This window comes from Caretta caretta, chromosome 15 (genome assembly GCF_965140235.1).
Source record: "Caretta caretta isolate rCarCar2 chromosome 15, rCarCar1.hap1, whole genome shotgun sequence".
In the NCBI taxonomy this organism is placed as follows: Eukaryota; Metazoa; Chordata; order Testudines; family Cheloniidae; genus Caretta; species Caretta caretta.
The window spans coordinates 31,567,959-31,578,915 of NC_134220.1; the positions used below are offsets into that span (position 1 = coordinate 31,567,959).

At 62.4% G+C, this 10,957-nt stretch overlaps 2 protein-coding genes across 3 annotated transcripts in view; one reads left to right on the forward strand and one right to left on the reverse strand.

Annotated features, from left to right (window-relative positions):
- The window catches only part of CRYBB1 (crystallin beta B1), a 30,661-nt gene that overhangs the window by 18,272 nt on the left and 1,432 nt on the right, over positions 1-10,957 (reverse strand). The window lies entirely within an intron of this gene.
- CRYBA4 (crystallin beta A4) lies at positions 1,541-5,601 on the forward strand. Its single transcript, XM_048822039.2, has 5 exons — positions 1,541-1,579; positions 3,002-3,120; positions 3,716-3,857; positions 4,699-4,841; positions 5,203-5,601. Exons 1-5 carry the CDS (start codon positions 1,541-1,543, stop codon positions 5,348-5,350), a joined length of 591 nt encoding a protein of 196 aa, XP_048677996.2. The 3' UTR covers positions 5,351-5,601.

Below are 10,957 nucleotides of genomic sequence, written 5' to 3' on the forward strand. Positions count from 1 at the left end.
GGCTTTGTTCTGCCCCAGGTCCCTCCCTGCCATGTGCTGAGCAAGGGGGTTCTGTAATGCTCTGCCTGTCTCTGTCTCTATCTGGAGGTTATAAAAACCCAGCCAGAGCCACTGCTGGCCAGGTCACCTCCCCGGGAGTCCAGCCGCTCCTCACCAGGTAAGTGCAGGGAGCAGCCTCCATTGGCCAGCGTTCACTGCAAGATGCTCTTTGACTTGGAGCTGGAAGGGCGCGTGGGCACCCAAAGGGACGGGGATTCTCCAGGGAGGCTGAGCAGGACTGTCCGACTGGGCAGGAGCAGCAGTTGGCTGACGGGGCCCAAGGACTCTGTCCTGGAGCAGGGCGTCCGGCCAGAGGAACCTGCTGGCCCTGAGGGTCAGGTCGAAGTTGGGCACAGGGCTGCAGCATCTAGCGATGCTGACGGAAGCCCTGCCCTTCGGGAGCACGCTAGGCCCGCTGCTGCTCACACGGCTCCGCCCCGGCACCCTGCAGGACACACCAGATGCTGACGCAGGGGGTCTCGGAGCAGAGCCAGCGGTGACAGAAGAGGTGGCAGAGAAGACTCCGAGTTCCCAACTGCGGCAGTTTGCTCACCGCCATTGTGGGGTTGGTGCTCTCCGCTGTGTCCTGAGCTGCATGCAGCAGCAGGTCAGAGCCCTGAGGCTGGCTAGTGTCTGAGCTCAGACTGCCCTGGCACGTGGTGAAAATGCACCAACAGCAGCTGGCCGGCGTGGCTGGGCTCCGTGGATGATCGATTCTGCCCCAGCGCCAGCTAGGAGCTGCACTGCTTGCTCTGCTACTCGAGTCCAGTGGCTCCCTGCAAAGAGCCAGCCGCCCCGGGCACTTACGGTCCCACCGCTCCCCTGCTCTGCTAGCAGCTGCCAGGACGGCGAGTGATCCGGAGGGAGCCGACACACACAACTGTTCTGTAGGCTGCAGCAAACCCTAACTAGTGTCAGGCCTAACAACAGGCTCTGGTGCCAAGCACTGGGCAGGCCTGAGCGGAAACTCCCTGAGGGCTGGGCTGCATCTGAGATGCAGGCACTGGGGTCACGTGATCGGGATGAGGCATCTGTGCTTCGTGTCTGTGTCCCACCCGAGCAGGGGGATCCCAGCCCCCCATCTCACCCATGTGCCTTCCAGGTGAGCCCCTCCCTCGCCTATGAAAACACCAGTGTCTGCAGAGCATGGGAGTGATGAGGTATCCCTAGGGTGCCCGGCCCCAGCTGCAGCACCGTACCTTAGGCTGGGGCCTCCTGCTGCTCTCCGTGTCCCCATGGGGGGTGTGATCCAGGCATAAGCTGGCCATGGGGCTGTGACACTGGCTCAGACCCAGATGGCGGGGGCTGCAGGAAGGAAGGGCTAGAGGAGGGGTTAGCAATGGCAAAGGGAGGCACCAGCTCAGTGGGGTGACCTCGCCCCTCCAGCCCAGTCCCCTGGGGAGGGTTTCTCAGCCTGCGGTCCATTGCCAACAACACAGATTTGCGTGGAGCAGATTATAACGATCTGGTCTTCTCGTTTCCTCCCCAGGACAGAGCCATAATGAGCCAACACTGCACTAAGTTTTCTGGCCTCTGGAAGGTATGCTCGGGCGAGGTGGGGTCTTGGGAGGGAGCATTGCCGTGAGCTGGTTTGGCATTAGGACCCATGCTGACACCTGGGCAACAGGACCCGCTCGCTGGGCTCTTTGCATGGGGGTAAAGCTGAAAGCCCCCCATGGCCAGTCCCATGGCGAGCCGGCGCGCAGGGCACGTCTGACACAGCTAGGTGGGGTGGGAAGGGAAAGGGTGCGTCTGGTCTGACACCCCGCTTCGTCCCCCTGCTGCTGCTAAGCCTGGGAGAGTGCGGCGGGGAGGGGTCTCTCCAGGCCCCAGGCTGCTGAAGGCCCCTGCAGAGGGACAGAAATCACCCCTTGCCCGGCACAGCCTGTTTGCCCCTGTGGCTGCAGTCTCAGAGCCGTGGGCACCAGGCCCGTCCCAGCTCGGTAGGGCAGGCGATAGTGGGCAGTGGGGGCTGGCGCAGCAGCCCAGCTGCTCCAGGGGCTCTGGGGGGGCAGTGGGGTTCAGTCTGAGGGCGTGTTACACCGCCCGTTTGCTGCAGCCAAGCTCTGTGCGTGCAGAGCCGGGCTCCCTGCACCCCGCTCCGGCTGAGGGGGGCCAGCTCGGGCCCGGGCACTGCTGCCCTCTGCTGGACGCAGCCGGCGTGGGCTCCGGCACAGAGCACGGGGGGAGGGTGGCGGCCCCTCCCCTGAGGCTGCTGACTGCAACGTGGGGATACTTCCCAGCGACGCAGAGTCCCCCAGCTCGACAGGCTGGGGCAGGGCCTGCGAGCCAGGCCCAGCAGTGCCACAGGAAGGCAGCGAGCCGAGGGCAGTGCCCTTCCCGCCGCTGAGAGGGCACAGGCGAGAGTCCCATTCCCTGGGAGCTGCAGGCGCTCAGCACCGCTGTCTGCCGGGCCGTGGCTCACTGCAGGCAGGCACCAGAGATGGGGCAGGAGTGGAGGCCCAGCCCAGCCCTCCCCTCTCCCTGGAGCACCTGACTCGCCCCCCCGGCCCCGTCTCTCACAGAGTCTGGCCCAAGGCGTTATCCCCCTGCCTGGCCCAGACCCAGCCAAGCCCTTCATGCACCGGCGGAGTTAACCCCTTCCCTGCTCTCATGAAGCCTGCCCCCCCTGCCCTGGGGCTGATGCCAAACACAGGGGCAGGGAGCCTGGCTGGATGTAGAAACCACTCCCCGGCTTGCGGGGTCCTGGCTAAAGGCAGGTCACAGCTGGACCCTTGCCCAGCACAACCCATTGCTCGCTCCCCCACTGCACTTTGCCTGGCCTGGGGCTGAGCTTCAGCGGGAGGACCATGGTGTGGGGCCTAAGGGGATGTCAGCCCCATGCTGCTCCAATGTGCGAGCTGCCCCTGGGCTGTGGGATGCCCCCGGCGCCCTCCGGGAGCCAGGGAGCGTCGCTCCATGATGCCAGAGCAGCCCCCTGACCCCAGCTGTCCTCCCCCAGATGGTGGTGTGGGATGAGGCATTCTTCCAGGGCCGGAAGAAGGAGTTCACCGCCGAGTGCTATGACGTGAGGGAGTGTGGCTTCCAGACAGTCCGCTCCTTCAAGATTGAGAGTGGCGCGTGAGTCCCGGGACAGCCCTACCCTGCTCCCCCATCGCAGCCGCTCCCAAACTGCCGCCCCATTGCTCCCTGGAGAATGCTGCATCCCGGGGGGCTGTTCGTGCCGCAGGGCATCCTGGGAAACCGGGGATTTCCATTACATTTGGTCCCTGAAAACGCTTGGTGTTTTGCCCCGAGAAATCATTCTGCTTCCCGGAGTGGTGTAAACACATCCCAAGGGGCTGCCAGCTCCAGCCACCCAACCCCACCGGCCACAGAGAGCAGCAGCCCAGCCCCTCGGAGCTCTCCCAGGGCGGGCACATGCATGCACCTTCACTTCAGCCAGGGTGCTAACCTGCCATGTGCCAGGCTGCCAGTGATGAGCCCCATCTCCCGCACAGGCTAGCAGGGGCAGGGCTGGGGAGTGACCAGCAGGGCCCTGGGACCCAGCACAGAGGTGGTGGGCATGGATGCAGAGCTGGACAGCTCGTCATCCCAGTTGAGGTCTCTGGCAGGTATGCCACAGCCTGTTGCCCCGGCCCTGAGCTAACGCAGTCGCCTGAGCACTCACGGCCCCTGATCTCCCTGGATACCCGGGCTCTGGCTTTCCCCACAGGTGGGCAGGCTTTGAGCACGTGGGCTTCCAGGGTCAGCAGTTCGTTCTGGAGCGAGGTGAGTACCCTCGCTGGGAGGCCTGGAGCGGCAGCCATGCCTACCACGTGGAGAGGATGAGCTCCTTCCGCCCCATCGCCTGTGCTGTGAGTAGGGCTGGGGAGCTGCCTGCAGGCCTGGCCGATTGCCCCCCTCTGGCCTCCCCAGCCGCCCGCGCTCCCCCACTCATCCCGCCCGGCCTTGCTGGCACTGCAGAGCAGCGGGCTGACCAGACGAGCCCTGCCCAGCTGCAAGGGGAAGCAGCGCGGCCGGTGCTCCCCCTGAGGACGCCAGTCAGTGCTCTCATGGCCTGGGCCTTGGCACACGGAGCCGGGCAGCCAGGGTCCCCGCTGCACCCGGCTCATGGGGGCGAGGCTGGTGCAGCCCCAGCCCCAGCCCCAGCCCCGGGCTGTAGGGACGTGCGCGTCAGCACGCAGCGGGCTGGTTCCATCTCCATGTCTGTGAGGGGCGCTGCGCGGGACTGACCCGGGAAGGGACACAAAGGTAGAGCTCAGGTCCGGCCCTTCTTTGGGATGCCCGGTGGGAGCAGGGCAGCGTGTGCTGATGCTCATCTCACTCCAGTGACCAGGTCCCAGCCTGGAGAGAGGCGGTGTTGTGAGAGTCACCCGCCTCCCCCAGTGCCGGGTGCGAGTCACCCCGTGTGCGCCCGAGACCCCTGCAGCGAAGCAGCAGAGAGCGGCCTGGCATTCCTGGGCTTCTGCCCACCCCCAAGCTCCCTGAGGCCTTTGTGGGTGAGTTGCTCTGCGCCCCGGCTCCCAGCGGCCAGGGCCCGCTTCTGCTGTCTCGTCCAACTGGGTGAAGCAGGAGCAGCCCTCCTGGGTGGGGAGCTGCACTGGGGCAGAGCGGCCCCGTGGAGGGGGCAGGCCCAGCATGGGCATCAGGAGGTGTCCCCAGCCCATCTGCAATCTCTCTATCCCCTCGCTGCAGAATCACCGGGACAGCAAGATGACGGTCTTCGAGTGGGAGAACTTCCTGGGGCGGAAAGGGGAGCTGAGCGACGACTACCCTTCGCTGCCAGCCATGGGCTGGGGGAGCAGCGCGGTGAGCTCCTTCCGCGCTCACTCTGGAGCGTGAGTACCTCCCCGGGCTGGGCAGGGCGGGGCAGGGGTGGAGGGGCAATATGGCTGAGCTCAAAACCCACCTGAAAGTGCCAGCCCCCAACCCGGCTCAGCAGTGCCGCAGCACTCCCCTGGCATGTAGCTGCCAGGCCCCGAGGCCAGGACTCAGTGCCCCTGCAGGGTCCCAGAGTGGGATGCTATGGCTGCGGAGAATCGGTAGGACCCCGAGGGCCCAGGGCCCCAGGAGCTCAGACCCCCCCATGCACTGTAGTCTGTGGGGTCCCCGACCGCTCTGTCCGCATGACACCCGCCCTGCTCCCCTGGGGTTGGGTCTGGCTCCAAGGCGATGGCTTCTCCTGTGCTTCTTCCACAGCTGGGTCTGCTCCCAGTTCCCTGGGTACCGGGGCTTCCAGTACATCCTGGAGTGCGACCGTCACGCGGGCGAATACAAGCACTTCCGGGAGTTGGGCTCCCACGTGCAGACCTCCCAGGTTCAGTCCATCCGGAGGATCCAGCAGTGAGCGCTGCCAACCGCCAGGCCGCTGCCACTCCCTTCTGCCCCTCCGCGTCTTACCCCTACCTGCCTTCTGCTGGGCCCCCTGGCTCAGGGCCCACTCAGCTGTGCTCAAAGCAAAGCTCAATAAAGGTACACTTGTCTAACCAGCCAGGGCTGCTAAGTCCAGCTTATTGCAACCAGGGCGTTAGCCCAGGGAGACCCTCCCGGTTTCAGGATAGACAATGTCAGGAGAATGTCACTGCTAGATGCAGTGGGGCAGCCCGACTGGCTCTTTGTCCCTTGCTCCAGCTACCGGACATGTTGGCCAGGGAGCAGCGTGTCCTCTGGGGACTCGTTAACACAGGCAGCCCAGAGCCGCAGGCACACAGGCCTGGAGGGCTGGCAGCTGGTGGGCAAGGCTGCAGAGCTGGCCAGCTAGTCAACACAGTGTATTGCCCTGGCCCAAGGCACCCCAAGGCAGAACGCAGTCCCCCCGAGAGCAGGGGCAGGCCTAGCTCTGGGATCTTCCCCAGTCCTAGGCAGCCCCCAGCACTGCCAGCTTACCGCTCAAGAGCACTGAAGGGCAGCCTGCCCTTCTCTGGCCGGGGCCGGGGATGGGGACTAAGGGATATTCCAGAAATACAGCAAACTGCAGCTTCCCATGGAGAGCCAAATGGGAGCCTGCCATCTGGACACCTGGATCCAGAAGCAATTCACCTGGTAAACACGACAGAGACTCCGGACATCAGCAGCATCCAGCCCTATGAGAAACCACCAAGACGTCTGTCTGATGTGCACAACAGACCATGACAAGGCAGCGTCAGCCCCGCCCCGCCCTGGTGGTACTGCAAGGAGAGAACCTGGATGAAATCCTGGTCACGGAAAGCCAGCCGCAACATTCATTGAAACCACAAGAGTGGAGCCAAGTGCTCATTGCTAGTCTGGACTCTGGGACAGAGCCCCCTTCCAGGAGAGAGGGTCCCAGGGACAGAGGAAGAGGCTGTAGCAGAAGTGGAGAAGACTTTGCAATAGCTGGGGTGTGTATTTACTGCTAGTCACCCCGCGAGGATGCTAGGGCCCAGGAGGAGGTCCCTGCCCAGAGCAGTGTGTCTGGCAGGCCCCTTCGGAAGGGCAGCCCCTGTACGGTGTCCCCAGTTGGGATCCCAAAGCTGGAGGCACCAAGCCCCACAGGCCTTTGAGAACAGGCTAGTCTAGATTTCCAACCAGTTGGAACGGCCAGCCCATGCCATGGCTTCACTCACCCTCCTCTGCCAGTCAGCGCCTGGTGAGGAAACACGCTGGCTGCCCACCGTGGGGTCAGGATGGGAGACCTCCTCTCTGAGAGTGGCAGAATGTGTCTGGGCAGCGCTTCACTGGGCGCTCCCCCATAGCAGGGGCAGGGCCTGATGTGGAGTCTGTCCAGCACTGCCGGCTTGGCCTCCTGGAGGGGAAATGCAGGGGCAGTCTGGAATTAGAGACAGGCCCAAGCCATGAAGCTGGGACCCGCACATTCCCCACAGGGCGTGCTCAGATTCAACCCCACTAGAAAGAGAGACCCCAGCTGCCAAATTCAGCTCTGGATCCAAATCCTCGTGCAGATGCTCCTGGAACACAGGAGCCCAGCCCCACAGTTCTGACCCAGCCTCTCTCTGCCTGGAATCCCGACCAGGGCGAGGTTTCTGGTGCATCAGGCTGAGTAGCTGGGCGTGGGACCCCCGGAAACCAGCATCTGCTCTGGACCAATCTTATTCCTCAGCAGCTTCTCGACCAGCTGCTCCTGTGACAATGCCAGGGTGACACCACGTGGCCACGAATGAAACTCATCCCGGCTCCAACAGCGCACCCGCACTCGCAGTGGGCTCTGCAGGACCAGCCAGCCCTGGGACACTCTGGCACGCTGTCCACGCGAGACAGCAAAGCCTCACTGCGTCCGTGGCCCTGGAAGAGTGAAGCCAAGGCAGGTGTGTTGCTAATGAACATGAGGGACTTGACCTGTGCTTTGCCCCACACTAACACTAATATAATAACAAGCTACACGCCGAATCTCTAGCGTCTCTCAGCAGTGGGTCCCGGCACTGTGCATGCCGTGTGTATAGTTTATCACTCTGCACAGTACAGGCAGTCAGGGAGCTTCTCGATGGCTCCTTAAGGCACAAGGGAATCTCTGGCTGTCTCACAACTATGCAGAGCTAAAGGCCTGAGTGTGGCCAGTCGGCCTAGGAGGGGATGCGCTGAGAGCTGGCGGGAAGTTTTGGAAGAAGGGTTCGGCCAAACCGACGCTGTTTGTGGGAAAAGGCCTGGATTCCACAAGTTGCTTGTCACAAAACTAATTTGGGGGAAAAGTCTGGAGACTGTCAGAATGTCGCATTTGGAAACTGTCAGAATAACACAGTCTCCGCCTTTGCCTCAAAACGACTTTTCGTTTAGAAATGTAAATTAATTGTAGTACCAAGCATTAAAAATCAAAAAGGTCAATATTGAAATGAAACATTTCCATTGACCCCGAGTTCTTTGTTCCCAGAGAGTCACTTCATACAACTTTCAAGATTTTGACTTTTCATCCCAATTCGGGAGGGGGACATTTTTCAAATTTTCAAAAGTTTTCCCAGGGTAGGAAAAGTGCTTCCTGGCCAGCCCTAGCTGCTGTTTGGGGTTGAGAATCAGCCCCCCTATCCCCAGCTCTGGCACTAACTCTCCGCATCCCCCTGTGTGCTGACAGTGGCATCTTCCCAGGGAGCTGTGGGTCGATGAATGCTTGCAGAGCCCCCTGCGCCCCACGGATGACAGCCTGTGCCATGTGCTGGGTGAGCCCTGTAGAGACCCCTCTCTAGCATGGGACCTGCTGGTAGATTAGGGAGAGGGGGCCTCCCCTCCTTAGGACACGAAGGAGCATGGGTGGCCAGTGAACCAGCCGTTGGGGGACGCTAGCCCCTGGCCCCTCCTAGAATCATAGAATATCAGGGTTGGAAGGGACCCCAGAAGGTCATCTAGTCCAACCCCCTGCTCAAAGCAGGACAACCCCCTGCTCAAAGCGGGCCTCCTCTTCTGCCTGAGGTCCCACCTCTCACCCTCCCCTTCTGCCCTCGTGGGGCCGGGGATAAACCCCTGGCTTGATGCTGATGAAGCTGGGCTCCTCGCTTTAGACTCTGAACAGCACAAAACCATGATGTGTCTCAGCTGGAGCCCAGTGACTGGGGCCATGGTGCTCCAAACAGGGCATCCCGCTCACTCTGTAGGGTCTCTGACAGGGGTGCCAGGCCCCTGAATGGACTGAGACGATACAACCGGGTAATCACTGCAAGCCCCTCCCAGGTGGCTCCTTCTCGGCTCTTCCCTGACCTTCCTCATGCTTTCCAATTCTCGCCCTGGCCACAGGTTGGCGCTCTCTCCCACCAGCACCTACCCTGCACAGAACCACGCCTGCGGGTGCGAGCCGCCACGGACAGCTCCACTAATTTCTATGGCACTTTTCATCCTGAAGTACATTACCCACAGCTTACCTCCGCCCTCCCATGTTCTGACCCACATGCATGCACCCCCCCCCCCCCGAGGTGCACTCCCTCTCCCACACACACATACAGGGTCTGTTTACACTGCAGTGTAAGCCCCAGGTCAGCAAAACTCGAGTCAGCAGACGCTGGGTCTGTTAACCTAGGCCTGGAGCATCTATGCTCATTTGTAACCCCAGGTTAGGAATCGTTGAACCCGGAGGCTTCGGCGTCTATATTGCATTGTGTGAGCCCGAGTCCAACCACCCATGTCCCGGACTTCCTAGCACCCTCCCCAGATGTGACCCTTTGACCATGGGGCACTGTGGGAAAACCTGACCATCCACCAAACTTGACTGTCCAGAGGACAAAGCAAGTCAGTCCATGGGACTGTGGGACACTTTCGGCCGACTCCCAGAGCACGAGTCCTGTGGGGCTGTGTCTACACTGCAAAGCAACCGGGCTTGAACCCTGGGTCCTGGCTTGACTCAGACACTTGATCCCTGTGGGGTCCTGGGACCCTGGAGTGAGCGATTAGTGTGTAGACAGACGGGTGTTAGGTTTGAGCCTGAGTTCGAACCCTGGCCTTACCCTGCAGTGCAGACATAGTCACAGGGGAATCTGTGCTCGCCAGGGCCCATCTCGGGGAGGATGCAGTAGCTCCTGAGCAGGGCACAGCAACGCTCCACAGCCCTTAGGGGAACGGGTCTGACCGGAGCTGCCGGAGGATGTAGGGCAGCAGCCTGCCATTCCCAGGCGAGATCAGGCCAGCTGTGCAGGTGGCTGCTCTATACAGGGGTGGGGGGAGGAGAGGCGGCCATTCTACACATGGTGGGGGAAGCCTCGGGGAAGAGCCAGGCGGCCGTTCTGCACTGGATGGGGGGAAGCCTCAGGGAAGAGCCAGGCGGCCATTCTACGCATGGTGGGGGGAAGCCCCAGGGAAGAGCCAGGCGGCCGATCTGCACGGGGTGGGGGGAAGCCTCGGGGAAGAGCCAGGCGGCCGTTCTACAGCGGGTGGGGGGAAGCCTTGGGGAAGAGCCAACTCCAGCTGGATTTCCCTGCAGGGATTCTGCTAGCTCCAATGCCCCTGGGGCTCTCTGGAGCAGAGGGGGGCAGAGGCGGATTAAGATTTATTGGGGCCCTGGGCAGTGCAGGAGTCATTTGTAAATAATTCACTGGCAGAGGCAGGTGTGTTGCTGGTGGAAGGTGACAGGCTGGCAGCCGGGGGGAGAGGCAGCCGTCCCCGGCAGGGATCCCTGCAGGAGCCCCGCTTCTCTGCCAGCCGTTCGGAGGCACTCCTGGCCCGGGCCTCAGCATTCCTGAAGAAAGGCTCTTCCTCTGGGCTGAGGGCGGGTTTGGACTTCGAGAGGTGGGAGCTCGACTGAGACCCACCAAACTCATGGCAGCCAGGCATGGAGGGAGAGAACTGCCCGTCAGCGCTCCCCGGGGCGTGGCTGGTTAGCTGGGGCGCAGGGTCCTGTCAAGCCCGTGAACCCCCCTTCTCCGGTTCTGAGGCCAGCTCAGGTCCGCGACTCAGGCTCCACTTCCTAGAGCAGAGCAGGCTACGGCCTGGCGAGCTGCCTGCTGCAGGGAGAGAAAGCTCTGTCCTCTCTGCTGCAGAGTGGAGCTGATCCCAACCCCAGGCCCTCCTCTCCCTCCTGCCTTTGGCTGCTTGCAGGCCCTGCCGGGCCCTAGCGAGGCCGAGGCAACCTGCAGCAGGCAGCAGGGGCACCGTTTGCTCGTGCACACCATTAGCGGGAGCAGCAGGGAGAGGAGGGTGGCCCGGAAGGCTCCCTGTGCTGGGCCGTCTTGCTGAGGCACTGGATCCAAGCTGACACTTAGATGCTACCCAATTCAGATCGACTCCTGCCCCGCGATGATCTCTGCCTGGCTGGAGGGAGCGCGACCCCACCCTGCTCTGAGTCACACACCACCTGCCCGGCTCCCACGATGGGGTCTGTGTGTCTCTCCCCACAGCGCTGGTGCTCTCCGCAGGCATGCTGAATGCTGGGAAGGGAGCAAACTGCAGGGTGGTGACATGCTGGGAGGTGGGTGATACCCCGAGGGGCCCTGCAGCCACGGCAGGCTGGCATTCAATTCACACGCTGACAATTGCATTGGCACTTGCCAGGAGACCAAGAGCT

What these genes read in the sequence shown, in the direction of transcription:
- CRYBA4 (XM_048822039.2), top strand. Translation starts at nt 1,541, where the DNA reads ATGAGCCAACACTGCACTAAGTTTTCTGGCCTCTGGAAG. An exon ending in AGTTTTCTGGCCTCTGGAAG is followed by an intron (nt 1,580 to 3,001) that starts GTATGCTCGGGC and finishes GTCCTCCCCCAG; the next exon opens with ATGGTGGTGTGGGATGAGGC. An exon ending in TTCCGCGCTCACTCTGGAGC is followed by an intron (nt 4,842 to 5,202) that starts GTGAGTACCTCC and finishes CTTCTTCCACAG; the next exon opens with CTGGGTCTGCTCCCAGTTCC.